Source organism: Apis mellifera, linkage group LG7 (genome assembly GCF_003254395.2).
Source record: "Apis mellifera strain DH4 linkage group LG7, Amel_HAv3.1, whole genome shotgun sequence".
In the NCBI taxonomy this organism is placed as follows: Eukaryota; Metazoa; Arthropoda; class Insecta; order Hymenoptera; family Apidae; genus Apis; species Apis mellifera.
In genome coordinates this window covers 11,368,553-11,387,571 of record NC_037644.1, presented here as the reverse complement: position 1 = coordinate 11,387,571, position 19,019 = coordinate 11,368,553, and the positions used below count along the sequence as shown (strand labels likewise).

The 19,019-nt window shown below is 35.9% G+C and overlaps 1 protein-coding gene across 3 annotated transcripts in view; it reads left to right on the top strand.

The window, feature by feature from the left end:
• Positions 1–19,019, top strand: part of LOC411213 (discoidin domain-containing receptor 2) — a 228,311-nt gene that overhangs the window by 176,327 nt on the left and 32,965 nt on the right. For all 3 annotated transcript variants that reach the window (XM_026441769.1, XM_006565510.3, XM_394687.6), the window contains 4 exons: positions 1,957–2,096; positions 2,358–2,565; positions 5,381–5,536; positions 9,973–10,148. In XM_026441769.1, the coding sequence (XP_026297554.1) occupies positions 1,957–2,096; positions 2,358–2,565; positions 5,381–5,536; positions 9,973–10,148 (680 nt within the window). The remainder of the gene's footprint in view (positions 1–1,956; positions 2,097–2,357; positions 2,566–5,380; positions 5,537–9,972; positions 10,149–19,019) is intronic.

Below are 19,019 nucleotides of genomic sequence, written 5' to 3'. Positions count from 1 at the left end.
TAATGTTCAACATCGATCACAATTTTTCAAGCAGCTCGTATAGAAGTAAAAAAAATTTAATTCGTTCGAGAGTGAGAATTAACTTTTTAACGAAAGATTCTCGATTTGGATGAGATGGAACAAGGAACGATATTTAGAAATTAGAAGCGATCTGGAGGAAAGGGTAAAATGGAAGAGAAGGGATTCGTTTCGTTCCAAATCCATTAATGGTCTTGTCAGTAACATATCACAGGAGAGGAGGAAGAATTGGTTGATCGAATTGGTAGATCGAGATTCGAAACGAGATTTTTCATTTGTGGACCGATCGCGCTGGCAATCGCGCTATCTGCTCTGCCGACGAATTTTTCCACTCCTGCCCCCTTTTGCGCCAATCTAGAAAAAATTTTTGAATTTACATTTCGAATCTCCGAATCTTTCCAATTCTTAATCGTATATAAATTCCTTTCTTGATTACCAATAATAAATCCATCTTCATGTAATAATACATACAAATATTATATATTTTAACAAAGCAAGCTGCGCACAATTCGTTCACGACAAAATTTTCTCTCACTCGAGCAGAATAAATTCGGTGTAGAAAAAGGAGGAGGAACGAGAAAGGAAGGAAGAGAAAGAAAACTGTTCCCCAAGAAGGACGAGAGCAGGGATGTTTAAATTCGAGGAGCGCGAGTTGAACGCGGAGTGGCAGATTGCACGGAACGCCTACTATTTCGCATTCAGCCGGCGATTAATTAAGGCAACATTCAAAGGCCAGCTGTCGTTCGGCCGAAAATAGGTTGGGCGGCGTTGAAAGGACATCGCGCAATTTGCAACAAATGCGTTCACGTTGAAACAATTTGTTCGTTTGATAGGGGAACGGGGCAAACCCCGTTCACGCCGCACGGAAGCCAAACAAATTTCCGCGTCACGCCCGATTCCCCGATTATTTATGTTACACACATTTTATTGTCCCGTTTATCGGTGTCCAACCCGCTCAAATCGGGATCCAGCCAGCGTCATTTTTCGGATGTTCCCTTGTTTCTCGAACTTCATCGTTCCGCGTGTCGTTGCTGAAGAATAATTCCACGTACTTGATGGTATGTGTACACCTGGTGGCGAGAAGGAAGAAAGGAATTTTGGTGATTGTACGTTGGATGGGCACGCAACGACGTTTGTGAAATAATTTTGAATTGAGAAATGGAAATTTGTTATGATACTGGAATTAATAAGTTTTACTAATTGTAATTCTTAATATATGGAATGTACGTAAAAAGGATTTTTTATTTTAGGTGTAAAATTTTGTATTGAATTAGTATTGAATTGAATTTCTCATTCATTGATATACACATATTTCGTAATATCTTTTTCAATGTGATTAAATTTGTGGGTAAAATTGTAATATCTTTTTCTTTTGCATAGAATGATCATTTTACCAAATTTTACTTAAAGAAAGATTATTAAAATATTCGATTGCTAAAAGGAGAATTTTTTTTACTTTTCTTGCTAACGTGAAATATTCTTTTGCAGCCTTCGTATAATATAATATTGAAAAAAAGGGGGAGGAGAGAAACGGAAAGAGAGAGAGAAAAAAACGTACATTTGTATGGACTGGCGGGACTGGAAAAACAGTGGAGCGTTCAATTGTGTTACAACCGATCGCGAACGTTGTTAAACTCGAATTAGTCGCGGATTCGATTTTTATCAGACGCTTCTTGATTCATCGATTCATCGCGATTGTTGAAGGATCGATGAAAAGACATTTCGTTTTGTTTTGTTTTTTTTTTTTTTTTGTTACATTGTACGGTAGAATTGTAACGAGGCTGGATTAAAACTGTGAGGCTGTGATCGAATGTTTTCGCCTTTCGTGTACTCTTGTTCCAATTTCTTTTTTTTTTTTTTATTCTTTTCAAAACAACGTTGTTTCGTTGTTCAACGACGACGATTTTTTTTTCCATTCCTTTTTCTTGTCCGTTTCAGGATACGAATGGGTCGGTTGGAGAAACGACACGCCAAGCATGCTCGGTCGTCCCGTTGAAATTACCTTCGAGTTCGATTATTCGAGAAACTTCACTGCCATACACCTGCACATGAACAATTACTTCACCAAAGATGTGCAGGTAAGTTGAATTTTCGAGTTCATTAAGTAAAGTAAAATTTCGAACCGATAATGAGACATATTCGTTTATTTGTTTAAAGAAATTCTTATATGTTTATCATTGATAAAATATTCTAACTGATTACGATATTTACGAATGGTAGAAAAATTACAGAGACAAAGGAAGGAGAATTTCCATCCCAACTTCTTTTCGATTTGTCCCATTGACGAATTTCTATAATCCTTTCAACGCACGCTCCATTTATTTCTTCTTCTTTTTCAGGTCTTCTCCTACGCAAAGGTTTATCTTGGCGCTGGTGGGAATCAGTTCAACGGGGAGCCTGTCCATTTCTCTTACATACCGGACCTTGTATTGGAACAGGCGCGCGACGTTACCATAAAGCTTCACTCGCGAGCTGGCCGTTTTCTTAAGCTTCAATTGTACTTTGCTGCACGATGGATCATGCTCAGCGAAGTAATCTTCGAATCGGGTAAGGGAAACGAATTTATATACGAATAAAAATTTATATATTCCATAAGAATTCCTCCGCAAGATTGTCCCTTATTTATTTTTCTTCGAAGCTCAATTTAATAATAATAGAAAACAATAATTTCAAAGAAACAACAATCGTAAAATTAAAAGTAGACATTTTTTTTTAAAGAACGAGTCGAACATTTCATATCGTTATACAACGATAAATAACTTCCAACGATACAAATTACAACCATCGTTTATCCATCTTTTCTCCCCCCACGTTATCTCAAAGAAAAAGTGTCTCATTCGCGTCATTCTTTCCCCGAGTTCTTCACGCGAGGGATGAAAACGATAGGAGGGTGAAAATAGGAAAAAATATCTCGCCGGTGACGAAGATAAGACGAGAAACAGGAAAGGGATCGTGATAGCAGGGAGGTGGGGATATCAGGAGCGAAATAACTTCACACAGGATTTCAAAGCTGCCACGCTTCTTCCACCGCATCCGGCGCGCGTTTTCGAGCCTGGTGTTCGCGATCACTTTGGATCAAGGAACGGATGAGGTGTGCGCGTGTGGATCGTTCGATTTCCAATTTCGGGTGACATCGTCCGTCACGTGGATGGCGATAGTGGATCGTTGGAAAAAGATGAGGGATAATCGGGGTAGCCGCTGTCGACGATACGTCAGAACAGAACGTTCAACGTTCTGGATGGGACAATGGGTTCTCGAACGTGGCTAAAGAAATCTCTATTCGTTATGAATCGAATTTTTTCATTCGCTAAAAATTTGTCTTTTAATATAAATCTATACTCTATATATTTGAAGTACAGTAAAATTTGTAATTTTATTTTAAAACGAGCAAAAAATAGTTCATCAAAAAATAGCTAAAAGAGATATTGTTGAATTTAATATTTGTTGGAAATGATAATTCTTTAATTAATTGATATTCCGAGAAAAAATTCGTTTATTTGTTAAATTCATCATTTAAAATCTATATAGAAATCACGAATCTCTATTATTTCAACAGCGAATGTATTAACAAAAATTTCAAAAAAAGCATCTATCTATATATTTGAAGTACAGTAAAATTTTTTAAAACGAGCAAAAAATAGTTTATCAAAAAATATTAGCCGCTGTCGACAATACGTCAGAACAGAACGTTCAACGTTCTGGATGGGACAATGGGTTCTCGAACGTGGCTAAAGAAATCGTGATAGAAATCTCTATTCGTTACGAATCGAATTTTTTCATTCTAAAAATTTGTCTTTTAATATAAATCTATACTCTATATATTTGAAGTACAGCAAAATTTGTAATTTTATTTTAAAACGAGCAAAAAATAGTTCATCAAAAAATAGCTAAGAGATATTGTTGAATTTAATACTTGTTGGAAATGATAATTCTTTAATTAATTGATATCTTGAGAAAAAATTTGTTTATTTGTTAAATTCATCATTTAAAATCTCTATAGAAATCACGAATCTCTATTATTTCAACAGCGAATATTAACAAAAATTCCAAAAAAAGTATCTATATATTTGAAGTACAGCAAAATTTTTTAAAACGAGCAAAAAATAGTTCATCAAAAAATATTCTTAAATAGCTAAGAGATATTGTTGAATTTAATACTTGTTGGAAATGATAATTCTTTAATTAATCGATATCCCGAGAAAAAATTCGTTTATTTGTTAAATTCATCATTTAAAATCATGAATCTCTATTATTTCAACTGCGAATGTATTAACAAAAATTCCAAAGAAAGCATCCAAACCCAACGCGTAAAGATCGCTTGATGCTTCCTTTTGATTAATTAAAAAAATATATTCCCGAATATATTTATAAAATTTCGAATTGAAATTTCGAAATCGATCGTCTCGCTCACGTTGCTCGACGTGAAGTTACTCGAAGGCGTCGGATGTCGGAGGAAATGGGCGGAAGTATCCGTGGCACGTTGCGCGAATCGGGGCACGTGGCCGCGAAGCAGAAACGAAACTTGGCACAGACGCACATATTCGAAAACTTTGATTCCCTTGGTGAGCATCGAAACCGTCGTTAATCATTCCCTCGATCTTCTCTTCCACCTTCCTCCTCCCCTCTCCCCTCCTCCTCCTCTCACCAAATAACTTCGATTGCTCGCCATCGAAGCGATTCGAATTCCTCCTTCGTCCTTATCCGCCTCGATTCGCGCCATTTTACTTTTTGCAAACGTGGCTCGAATCCTTCCATCATATTTTTTGATTAAGAAACATCGAGGCAGAGATTGTTATTTCGTGGAGAAAGAAGAATTCGACGATTGTTCGTACTTTTGTAATCGGATTGGAATTTACTTTAATTGACGAATTTTGATGAGAATAGATGGACAGATTTGTGTTGTTTTGAATAGATAGTCCATTTCAATTAAAGAATAATAAGATTCGAGTCCAATGTAGTTCAAGGCTAATGAATCGTTAATATTTTATTTTCAGGTAGAAAAATACTAGGGAAAAATTAATTAACCAATTTAGATTGATCTCATTTTCACTTCGTGTAAGAATATTTTTTAATCGTGACAATCTTGAAGAAATACTACCACTTATAAAATTTCATATATTCGAACTAATCGAATATAAAAATTATTTTTGAACGATCAAAAAACATTTTAATCGATAAAAATTTTTTGTAGAATCGAAGAAATTATACCAATTAAAAATTTATTACTGTAAAATGATCGAATATACTTGTGATGATGGAGAAAATACCTGTTCGTTTCAAAATATCCTTATTTCTGATGAAACGAAACGCACAATTCCTTTGATGGGCGAAAATTTCATTAGTCTTCATCCCTGATGCGCAGTAATCTCCGAATGGAACAACACCGACGATGAAGAGGCGAGGAACAAGAGCGGCATTGTATCGGCGACCGGCATCCCCTATCAGAATAACGAGGGTCCACTGCAGAGAGACGAAGTAAAGGCCACTTTTAATAAGGAGGAAAACAACGATAATGCTCGTAAGTCTACCACCAGAGTCGGTTTCCTCCTATTGTTGCATCGAAGGGCTCCTCTCGTAATTTTCCACGTGATTTCCACTCTTCTCCCCCCCCCCCCCCCTCCCCGACTTTTCCACTTTTTCCCTCTTCCGAGTCTGCAAGCTTCGAAAATTGAATGCCGATCACGAACGACCTTTTTCTCTCTCTCTCGTCCGCTTTTTCTCCCTTTTATTTCACTCGTTCCTTTTATTCACGATCGTGCTCCGCGATCTTTCGTCGCGAAACGATCCTCTCTCTGTCGACCTGTTGAAGAGAAAGAAACAAAGAAAAAAAAAAAGAAGAAGAAGAAAGAATAAAATTTCGTTCTTCAACGACTTCTCGTCTCGATAATTTTTAAAACCCAGAGGTTGACCCTTGGTTGAGTCAGGTCAGGAAAGGATCGAACAATACCTCGAAATACTATCGAAATGAACGTTGTCGATTTTTATAAAGAAATAACCAAAATGGAATATTTTCTGGAGTTTACGTTTTTTAATTGGAATTTGATATTTGATTAATTTTAATTTAAAATTTATGTGTTGGTGGAAACTGGTCAGATTTATTTTTAACTTTTTTTTCTTTTATCCATAATTTATATATATTCAAAAAGGAAAATTAAAAATTAAAAATATATTTAATTTTTGATGTTTTACTTCAATATAAATTAATGTCGGAAATAAGTATTAACATATGCTCGTAATTATTTGTTGGATTTGTTGCAAGGAAAAGAAAAAAGGAAAAATATTTTATGCAGGACTTATATAATTTTGAGGGAGATATTTAACAGGATTTCGAATAAAAGAATTACATACACATGTTGAAAACATTTTGTTTGTTACACATGCCAGAACGTTTAAATAGAGTTATCGAATGAAAGGAAAACGTCATAAAATATTAAAATCGTACTTTCGTGCAAATTTAATACGCAAAATATTTCTGTTTCATAAAATATCTATGCGAATGATGTGAAAATTTATGAATGTGTAAATACAATAAATCCACGTGAAAAACTTTGTTTCAAATCTATCGCGCGAATAAATACTCGCTACATTGTTGCGAAAAAAATTATTTATTTATAATAATAATAACATACGTATAAACGTAAAAATTCACATTTCAATATCATAAGCGGTTCGAGTATTATGCAAAGAGAGAGAGAGAGAGAGAGAGAGATTTAAAACTGCTATGGTAAAATAATTTTATCCACTATTATCTTTCCGTAAAAAAAAAAAAAGAAAAACAAAAAAAAATTCGTCAAAAAGTTGTCGAAATTAAAATTCTTAACTTCTTTCACGGTTCACCTTCTTTCAATTTCCATTCTTCCCGCAAAAATGAAACTTCGCACAAGTTTCACTTCTACAGAACAACATTATCGCAACATATAGATAAACATTCTTCGAGATAAATCTTATTTCCAATTCTTTCCAATTCAATTTCCCGCCCTCCGTTTCGGGCCATCATTTTAACGATACACGGCACATACATCGATTCAAATTTCAAATTGAAAAATTTCGTTTCGCCCCGAAAGAATCTCGCAGAAAGGGAGGGACGGCGAGAAAAAAGGCTTTCGAATCGCGCGCGTTTCTAAAAGTGTTCGCACGGTTTCCTTTTTAATGCGCTGTAACCGAGGTGTTCTCAAAAAATGCTCGCTCGGTACTCAAAGAAACGAAGCGGAAAAAGAACAAGGATACCCAGCTCTCTCTGGCTTCCGTAAACCGATAACCGAGCCACGCTTCCCCCTTTTGTTTCGCCATCCTCGCGAAATCTAATTAATTTCTTTCCCCGCCACCGTCGTCGTCGGGGGACCACTTTGAGACGAAGTGTTAAAGGAAATAACTGGAAGGTAGTGACCGACATTCTTCCATCCGGTAAACCGAAACCCTTTTGTACCCTGGAAACTCGTCCCTTTGCGATCCGTGCCCCTGCATTAACTTTAATTGATCGTTATGGCTTCTTTTCTTTCGATTCTTTCCACTCTACAATGAACGAATCGAATTATATATTTTCTTCGCCCGCGATTCGATTACCGGCCCGGTTGATTGCTTTCAGAATCTACGTATAACAAGATATTTACAAAGCAGAGATTCTTGAATGAAATTAGATATATATGTACTTGGTTTTGATTCGTTTATTAATCCTCGTAATTGCAAAATTTTTTCGTTTCGAATTATCAGGGGAGGAAGATAAACGTTAAAAAATATTGAACTCGAGTTTTGAATAATATCATTTCTATGGAGAGAATAAATAAATTACGTTCTTTATAGATAAGAAAAATTGGCTGTATTTGGTTCGTTTAACGAAGATTAAAGACGATATATCGCTATCTATTTATTTCGATCGTAAGTAGAGTTTGCATCCAAAGTTTAATCCCTCTAAACTTCTTTTCTTCTGTAAAGTTTAATCCCCCGTTGGGACTGGTCTAAAAGAATTTCTAGTGATATAATCTTTTTCACCCATTTCATTCACGCAACCGTTTCAATGAAGAAGAATTTTAAAAAAAAATTATAATAGGATGATGGACGCAAAGTACTCGCGCTTTTGTTGTTGTCGAAGAATTAATCCTAATTAAACTGTTAAACTTTCATTCACCTGTTAAACTTGCTCAAGATGAAAGAAGGATCGATCTCTCGAACGAGGGGGAGGGGGTGAAACAGAAATAATAATCGCAAAGTAATTATAAACTCTGAAACTCCTTTGCCCCGTTACAACAACCTGGAACACTTTGCACATCGCCAGAAGGAAAATTAAAACCCTTGAATCTATAATATGCGTGCTTCAGATTCAGGCTTTTCTTTTTTTTTTTTGTTTTTCTTCGAAATGACGAAACCAATACCTTTCGTTTTGCGAGAGGAAACGACATAAAGAAGCGTTACGACACATAACGTTTGCGCTTCTCTTCGTTTCGACGCGAGAAACAACGAAATAAAAGTTGAAACAGATATTCGTTCTAATCGATTTGCTTGATTCCTTCAATGAAAAAACACTTTCTTTCTTGGGTTAAGATTACGTCAAGATTATGTCACGTCACGTGAAATAATTTATATATAGGAATCTGAAGGTAACGATCGAGGTAACACTTGCCTAATAAATGTTAAGATCTTTAGCTAATTGCGTGCGATTATTGCTAAGCCGATCCGATATCTGATTATGTCACGAGTCGTGTCTTGGGATCACTGTTGAGGTTTAAACAGAGATCCTACGAGATTCAATAAACATACACTTGACGTTCTATCAATACGCGTACATATATTCACGTCACGATCGAAATATAATTTCCGTAGCTCGATAATAAAAAAAAGAAAAAGAAATAACCTATTTTGAAAAGCTTTTTATAAGAATAATTGTTGACAAGACAGTAAAAACAATAAATAAACGCACTAATTTGAACACGTGTTTATTGCGTCTTCCAGTTACGATATATTTGAACACCAACTTAACATGAAATAATGCCGTTGATAATAATGAAATAAAATTGTGTGAACTTTAATAACGATTAATTAAATATCTTCGATAGTATTGATTACAAAAGAACGAAGAAAAAGTTTCCATTTATGTTCCACAATATTTATTTAAAAAAATGTCAAGATAATCGAAATCATGAGATAATAACCACTAATAATTTCTTCCTAATTTTCTTCGAAAAAAGAACAATCATTTCGATCACTCAACGTGCAATAATCTACAATAATTACCGCAAACTCTCTCGCTTCTATTTTTCTAATTTCCGTTATCCAGCAATCGTTATCCCATCATCATCGGGACATCGAAATGAATGACATCGAAAACGACAGACGGTGGACATTCGATCCCGCAATAAAAGCAAATCGATCGATAAAGCGGCGATTGATCGTGATCCAATTACGAGGGAGCACGATGAACGGCAATCATCATTATCGAGGCATCGCGCGTTATGCGAGGCTGCCTTCGCTATAATATCCAGCGTGATAGGTCGTGTACTTTCCCGTATTATGCGGCCTACGCGTGGCAACGGCGTAAACGTTTCCACACGCCGTTCGCAAACGCATCGAAAATCGGACGCGCGCTAAAAACGCGTTCGCTCTTCTTCGCGTTAACTCTTTGGCCTGTTACTCCGGAGAATAAAATCTTATTATGATTACATGGCATTGGAAATGCGTGAAAAATAATGAAATGAAGATAAACGCGGGAAATAATGATTTGTCTCGATACAAATGTTAATATTAATTTTATCTGACGAAAGAAAAATTTCGTTTCATTAATTTTATTGAACTGTTTGTCGAATATAGAGATATCAATGTTTATCTTCAATAATGTATTCAAAATAAATATTGAATATTGAATATATTTTGAGTAAGATCATTATCGAAGAGGTATCGATCTTTATCTCTAATAATTCATAGATCGATAAAGTTAAGAAATAATGTATATGGGCGTTGTAGTTCCAGACAAAAGCAAGGAGCCAGAATCGAGGCAGTTCGTCGGCCTGGTTATCGGTATATTAACCACTGTGATCGTGATGCTTCTGGCGGCAATCACGTTCATTTTCTACAGGAATCGAAGGTTGAAGGCTGCCCTCGCGCCTTCGACGTTTTACGATCAACACGGCGACTTGAAGGTAAGATAAACTTCCCTTCCTTATTTTTATTCCATATCTTCTCCGCGATATTATCTCAAACGCGAACGTTCGAATCTTTAAATATAATTCGTTCGATACTTTTGTCCAACAGAAAATTATCCATCCATTCATCCATCCACGCGTCTTCTCTTTCCAATTTTTTCTTTTTTCGAAAATATAATTCCCGCGAAATCGCGGCATAAACACACGCAGCATAAATAAAGGATCGTGCAAACAGCGCGTGGAATTCAATCAGACGGCTGAATCCATCGTTTAAAACTTTCGAATTACTTTCCGTTCGAAAGTTTACATTAGCCAAGTCTCGTTTAAAATCCTTACAAACAAACCGCATTTATTTCCCCTTCCTCCTTTTTTTTTCTTTTTTTTTTTTAACCTCGAGTACTCGATTTCACGCTGTTACTACACACTGTCTCGCTGGAAGAGTTCTTCTTTCAGATCGAACAAAAAGAGGAGGAAGAAAAGGAAGGAAAAAAAAGAAGAATGAAGTAAAAAGAAAATCGTTAAAAGAATGGTTAACAACTCGAGACCTTGGCGATTTTCGATCGATTTCGCTTCGGGAGAAAGAAAACATGAAACATCGACCTCGTTATCGATTAACTTTAATACGAAACCAACAATTCGGCAAACACCATGATCCCGTTTCATTTAGAGATTACAAGATTTTTCTTCTTTTTTTTCTTTTTTTCTTCTCGAGTCGCTTCGGATTCATTTCGAGTCTAATAAAGCGAATAGCGCGAGGCTATTTGCTCTCCCTTCCTTTTCGCGAGGAAGGTGCGTTCGAGGACGAGGAAGGCTTTTGAGCAATCATGGTGAACGTCTTAGCCGTGTTACACGCGTGACGGAAGATGCGACGGAATGGGGGAGGCTGGTCAAATATTTTCCTTGGACCGGGCAAAAGGGCAAAAGTGGGATTGCGCGCCATCGATGATCGAAGACGGGGAGCAAAAAAAAGGTATCCTCGATAAACAGCCGGGGGCGTAACGAATTTATTTCTCATAGGGGCGTTTTAATTGTAATAAGACGTACGTCTTGAGTTTATTGGAATTAAAAGCAAACACGCGAAAGTGAGAGTGGAAGAAGGAAAAAGATAATTCTTCGAATTGTTGTTATATTTTAAAATGAATCTAGAAGAAAAAATATTCCAGACTATCGCATGGAAACAGAATTTGTTGTAAAGACAAATAAATCTTTCGAACGATTTTCATTCCAACGAAAATGGACTGCATCAGCACAAGCTCCAAGTTAAGCTCGAGCGTTTACCCTTTGCCCTTTGCTCAAACGAACAACGAAATAACTAAGTGACGCCAAATTGGACGCGACATTATCCAAGACATTGCATCTTCTCAGGAATGCGCACCTATCCATCTTTCTCAACGACAGAACGACTTCTCTGTTCGCCTCTGGACCACCCATTCGTTCGAGAGTCGCTCGAAAAAGAAAGAAAAAAAGAAAGAAAGAAAGGAAGGAAGGAAAAGAGAGAAAAATAAAAGAGAGGAAAGAAGAAAAAATGGATGTCGAAAACGGAGGAACTCCGCCACTTTTGGAAAGGGGAAATGGCGCGTGCGTAAATTCCAGTTGGTGTAATACCGAGAATTATTAAAGTTTTATATTTATTGTCATCCACGAGGTTGGTCCAGGCCCCTCTTTGCCGAAAAGAGGGCGCCACTCTCTCTGTCCGCGTAATGAGACCGCGAAGACGGATCCACTTTGTCCGTCGGGGAAAAAAATTAATTACCGCCGTTAGAGGAGAGATCCGCCGGCGTGGAGAGGAAAAGGGGGGAGGGCGAAATTGGAGACGATGGAATTCAACGCTCTCGCTTTCCATTGAATTTATGAAATGAGACGCGTACCGGCCAGGAAATATGTAAATGATGGGGTGAAATTGGTATTTAACGAAGCAACGGATGCGAATGAAAGTGGGGAGGATAGGTTCCGCGTGAAAATGATGTCGAGGACCTGTTAACGATTCTCATGTGCGATATATTCTCGAGATTTTTTTTTTTTTTTGTTCCACTCGTGAGGTCATTTGTCTGTCTGAAAATTTTAAAGGGAAAAGAAGAAAAAGTAAGAAAAAAGATTGTATGTTGATTAAAGTAAAGTGTTGCAGTTTCAGATTTGTATGGAAAATGTATACATGACATGGAATTGTCTTTATTTGATTCCTGAAAAGTGCAAATTTTGTTTTTGAGGCAGGAAAATATTGATTTGAGTTCGTATAAAGAAAGTTATTGCAATAGCTAGTGGCTAAGTTCAAAAGAATGAAAATTGTACATTTATTTTTATTCATCTTTGTTATTTATAGTTATGAATAGATCAATTTGAGTCAATAGATTCAAAATTAAATGCAAATATTCGTATAAAATCGAGATATAATTAATAGAATAATTAATTTTCCTATATCGAATTTCATTAACGAGTAACAATTAATATTACGCGTATAAATATTAATAAAGTTTAAATTGGAATCTAGAGCAGATTTTAAAAAAAAAAAAATTATTCGATGGAAAAATTATCCCGGATAAACGATAAAAATTTGATTTCCCTATATTAAATTTCATTTGTCCAAATAAAAAAAATTAACCTCGTATGAAAATAATAATAAAATTTAAACCACGGATTAAATCTTGAAAACTTATTACATGAATACTTTTTCTACGTTGTAAATTCAATTTAATTCTAAATATCATTTAATTTTACACACATATATATATATATATATATATATATATATATATATATATATATATATATATATATAAATGATACTATATTTCGGTATTGGAGGAGAATTATTCGCTAAGTCTCGAGTAATCGTCCTGTTATCGGCAACAAAGGAAATACTAAGTGACCTGTAGTGGTCGGAAGTGTATTAATAACAAGCTTTGGATGAATGGACAGCTACGAGCCTTCGATCCCATCTCTGAAGTGTACCTACAGAGGGCAGTAATTAACAGATTGTTGAACGATGGGAAATAATGGAAGCCAGGCGATGGCGTGCAATTCTCCCTAGACTCCCTTTCGAAATGTGTTCTAAGCATCGAGTTGAATCTTAAGACAGCCACGGTACAATGCTCCGACACTTACAATTAGAGACTGGGTTATATTAAAACGGGTAATAAACATTAATTAAATTTCCACGTTTCTACGTGGAATGCGCGATTTATCGTTGAGGAAAGCTCGAATTATCGTCCCCACCAGTGTTCACTCCACGAGCAGAGACAAAGGGTTTTTGCAAAATATTTTCTTCGAATATTTGACGAACGAATTAAAAGAATTTTATATTTTCAATTTTTCTTTTCTTTTTTTTTTCTTCTTTTTTTTTTCTAGTCGTTACAAAGAAATACAAAACAAATCATTTCACTGGATACGTGAAATTTGACTACGAGAAATTCAAATTTATTCTACTGTAAAGTATACTGCATGAAAAGGTAATGAAAAAATTACAAATAAACTTGGTCGAGATACTGGAGAATTTTTCTATTCGTATATTCTTTCCACCAGTCTTTTGGAAAAAAATTTATTCAAAAAGAGAGAAAAATTACAAACAAACTCGTAAGATACTAGAATTTTATTTCCATAAAATACGAATATTTTTCTACTATCTTTAAAAAAGAAATGATACAAAAAATTATTCAAAAGGGATAAAAATTACAAACTCGGATAAGAATAGAATTTTATTTCCACGAGAATATACGAATATATTTCTCTATACCGTCGTTTTCAAAAGGAGAAACAAAAAAATTATTCAAAATAAAAAGAAAAATAAAAATTACGTACGTACATTACAAACTCTAACAAGATTAGATACTAATATTTTTTATTTCCATTTCTCTGCCATCTTTCCTCGAAAAGAAAAAAAAAAATATCCATTTACCGAACCATATCCTTTTACCAAAAAAAAAAAAAAAAAATATTAAACTACGAAAAACAAAAAATACAAAATACCAACCAAGGGACGCAGCTAATCTCCTCATCGGATCATTAGAGAAAAAGACAAAAGCTTTTCCAGCGGGGGTGGGCTCGCATTTATTACGAAGGGCCACTCCCGTTAAAACCTCCCCCTGTTTTTCACCCTTCGAGTACACGAACCAATATAATTCCCGGTGAATAAATTTTTTCCTCCCCCCTGTCCGGCTTCGAGCTGACTCCACTTAATTAAAAGAGGCGCTCGTATGAGCCACCATTGTCGGCGCGAGACGTGCGTTATCTAGCTCGTTCGCCAGCCTGTAAGCAACGCCTGTGTACACACGTTCCTCTTCTCCTTCACGATGCCACTCCCGACATTAGCCACCTGCTACTTGTCTCGCCTTCACGTCGTTGCGAAACCCTTCAATTTCGCCATTTATTTTTTTTTTCTTTTTTTTTTTTTTTTTTTACGACCTCGTTGCGCTTCCGTCAGACCACGAGGAGCTTCCGGAGCCACGAACGGAAGCGAGATCCGCGCGGTGAGTCGATGTCTTGATGGAAGGCAGCGGCGTTCGGTTTGATTAGGGTTTGTTTGTTCCGGAATCTGGATTGTCTTAACTCGAAACTTGGAATAACGCTCGTGGATTTGTAGTGTTTAATCTAGATCTCGATCCGTGAATCATACTCGCCCCCATTGTTTGTTACTATGATGCAATTTGTTTCGAAGGATCAATGTTGTTTTATTAATTTCATATTAGAAATTAGAAAAGTATCATGTATATAATAATTATTACTTATATAGTAAAGTAAATATTTATCACTTCCTGGAAGATATTTATCGGACTAGTATTCCAATAGGTTATTATTAGTAGTATTGTAAATTTTGGTAGTTTCTTTCTTTCACATTTAACTTGTTTAACTTTGTTTAAATCGAAACATTATTAACGAGTTTATTCCTAAAAAAGAAAATCTATATTTTTTTCTATATATGTATAACGTAACGGAGCATTGTCGCGAAACATCTGATATTTTTATCGTTGCTTTTAATCCATGAAAAATTTCTGGACGATATTTCACAGATTAGTGGAATTCGCTTGATGGAAGGACGATGAAATATTTATAGCTCTTTCAGCACGACGTCGGTTTTAAAATAATGAGTGAAACGCTACAACGATGATTTTTATAACAAGCGTCGAACGGTATTTTTTTTCTTTTTTTTTTTTTACTCTCGTGTCTGATAGCTTGCGAATCGTATTCGTTTTCAATATATATATATATATATATACACGTAAAATTATTAAATCGCCAGCTAATATGAAAATGAAAATCACAATAAAAACAGGGAAATTTTCGTATTTCCCAGCTCCTTTCGCATTCCATCCACTCTCGTTTCGTTTACCTTCCGTGAGAAAATTATCGACGTTATCGATGCTATCGGTGTTTCATCGTTACAACCGAAACTCGTTAATTCGTTGAAACGAATTTTCTGGTTTCAGCTGATGGTCGATCGATCCTTGGCTAGAGAATTTCCATTGCTCATCGGAAATCTTTTTTTTCCTTTTTTTTTCCCTTTTTTTTTTTTTTCTTCTTTCAATGCTTTCCAGCCTCGAGTTCGGTAATGGCGAAAGCAAGCTTGAAACATTTTCGCGTAACCGGTGGAAACAATACAGATTTGTTCGAATTTTTCACGTATATACGCGGCCCGTATTAACGTGCTCTGTAACGCACAATGGCCGGCTCGCGCCGCTGTTTCACAGTTCGTTACTTTTTAACGTATCGTGAAAAATATGTGTTCCACGGGCATGGACAACGACGCTTAACAAGAGTCAGTTTCCTGCACTGTCGAACAATGGCGGAACAGAACGAATTATTTCCCTGCCTACCACGTTATCTTTTCCACGGAATCTCTTCTCTCCTCTCCCATTGAAATTAATTTCTCCCCTTCCAATCTATTCCCGTGTGCTTGTGTAAATAATTCGCGGAACGAAGAATTAATGTACGGATGATGATACGTGGAAAAATAATTTCGATTTTTTTTTTTTTTTAAATACTTTAATTCGAATTAATTCCTAGGTCATAGAATTTTTACAATTTGGATTTGGATAAATTCTCGTTTTATTTTTTATTTTTCTTGTCACTCGTTGTTTAATTTATAAAGAAATTGTAGAAACATTCAACGCATAAAATGTAATTTGATTATATTTAAAAAAATATAATATCCAATTTTAGGAAAATTCTCAATCAATCAATTGATCAAGAACAATGTTATTAACTTGCTCTTAAAATTTAAAATTCTATTAGAATCTATTAAAATTTAGATTAGAAAAGAAGAAGTATTTAGAAAAAATAATAAATAAATTACTTATAAATCTATAAAACGAAAAGAGCAAATTAATCTTAATTAAATTTAAAAAAAAACTTCAATATAATATTACAATAAGAGAAGCAACGTTTCCACATCTTGTCCACATTTCATTCTCTACCTAAAAAAACCTATCTAAAACTTCCATTTTTAGAAATTTCCATTTCATCATTTCGGATCATTCAACCGTGCCCTCTCGATTTTCTCTGTACTCTGTTCACTGATCGAACTGACGCGCGTGATTTCATTAAATTTCATACTAGAATTTATTGAATCCGGATCCATGATTCTAACGCGCCCCCCCCATCCCGAGGATATCCCGAAGGGGCGTGGTGGCGGGGGGTTAGGAATGGACGGGGTTGGGGAGGGGTGTTCAAAAGTGAGGTAATGCGATTACCGACTTTAGTTGCGGGGGTTGGCCGCGATACGAGGGGCGGCCCCAGCGAAAACAGATTATTTTAATTTAAAGCAACAAACTCCCCGATTCCTGTACACTATAATCCACGTCTCAAATTTGACGTACGCGTGTATCCCGATTATCGAGGCCACTCGTGTCTGGATTAAGAATTAGGAGGAGAGGGGATGGATCGTGATGAAAATCAAACAGATCCTTGGACATCCGTTGTTCCATTTAATTTTCCCGATTTTTTTCTTGTCTTTTATCATTTTTACATTCATTATTACTCTTATATCTGTGTAAACTTGTTTTTCCAATTATTTTTTCATACGAATATTTCACATCGTATAAACGATGAGATTTTTTCGATTAATGATCTTGACAATGAATCTTTTCTATATAAATTGTTACACAAATTTTCCATCAGATTCTATTTTATTTTATTTCTTTTTTTTTTTTTCGTTCTTTTTTACCTTCGGCTTCTCTTTCTCTTTTTTCTTTTTAATATCTGCTTTCTCGAATAGGCTCGTTTAGCCACGTCGAGTACACAACGAATGCATCTGTATATCGAGTACCGAACCGAACTAATATATACACAGATAGATGTACATTGTGCACGATTTGAATAGGCGAGGGAGGAAATAGAAAAGATGATTATCTTGACGACCATTTCTCGCGAATGGGATCGTCGAATCGAAAAAAAAAAACGGGGACGTAGATGTAACTGTAGAAGTTTCGTTGTCCCATTTCTCGACTTTCCTCCTTCGAGGTACCATGATTTAGGTACATCACGGAGGAATGGGCTGAAAGATGGATCGAAGAATTCGGAGGCAATGCTCGTGACGAAGGTAGAGAGAAAGGGAAAGAAAGAATGTCGCGTTCGTGCATCAATCTTCATTAAAGCTCGGGTAATTTATTTGATTTATAACGACGAAAGAATTGGTTTTTCCTTTCTTCTTTTTTTTTTCGTCTTCTGTCCTTTCAATGTACATAATTACTTGGTACAGTTGTCAAATTTGCATCGAAGGCGCGAATTTGGAAGGAAACGTAAAAATCCACTCTCGTTATTATTATTCGCTTTATTCTTCGCGTCGATCATTTCGATAAAGTGCTTTGTCAATTTGACACGTGGAACTAATAATGGACCAAGTTATTCCAAATTTTCGTGTATTCAATCACACGAAGAACGGGGAATAAGGTTGCTGAACCCTCGACAATTCGAAATTGAGAAAATAGAGTGAGCGAAAATGAGATTAAGAAGCCTAAATTTAGATTCTGGTTTCGTGAATTTTGAAATTGTATGAGGGATCGAATCAAATGCACTTTCGATCGATTTCCTATTTTATCTTCGATAGACAATATTTTCTTTTTTTTTAAATAAACGACATGTATCCACGAGATTTTCTTAAGAGTTTAATGATAACAAATTTGAACATTCTTCTCTTAATTAACACTTTCCAAAATTCTTTCGAAGTAAGAGAAGCACAGAAGTTCAATCCCAAAGTCAAATCAAGAAAAAAGATCAAATCGAATTGATCGAATATTTGTTTAAAAACCTATTTAAAGAAGTGTGACACTAAAAAGGAAAAATTAAAATTCGACTATCTGTACACGGGAATCGACGTTAAAATTATCCAAGATACTTTTCCTCGCAAAGGCGATCGTAATCGAATTATTAAACCACTCCGTGGATCTTCCACCCCGATTAATATTATTAAACCGCGAACAGGGTGAAATGATTTATCCGTGCTCGATCGTTGGTATTCTTGGGAGCATGAAATTAAACGGTCCATCATCCGAATTTATAATTGTCGCGGTTTTCTCTTTTCCTCGAAAGTGAAGGGTGTGGGTGGAATCGCGATGGTTGGAATCCGATTCCCATTATCGAATTTCGGTCGCCGTTCGTTCGAGAGACGGCGAACGTTGGAAATAAGCGACGGGACAAACGACGGGATCCGACGGGAAGAGTTGGGATCGGTCGGGCGAAGGCGGGAAATGGCGCGGATATCCGACAGGTTGAGCAGCTCTGGCCGAAATAAGGAGGGGGGAGGGGAAGTGTAATGAAAATGGCAAAAAGCACTCAGTCCCTAATTAATGAAAGAAGATAGTTTTGTCCGTGGAAATATCCACCTTTGCGGCTCTGGGATTTCGTCGAGTGAATTTTCTTCGATTTGAATTTTTATTA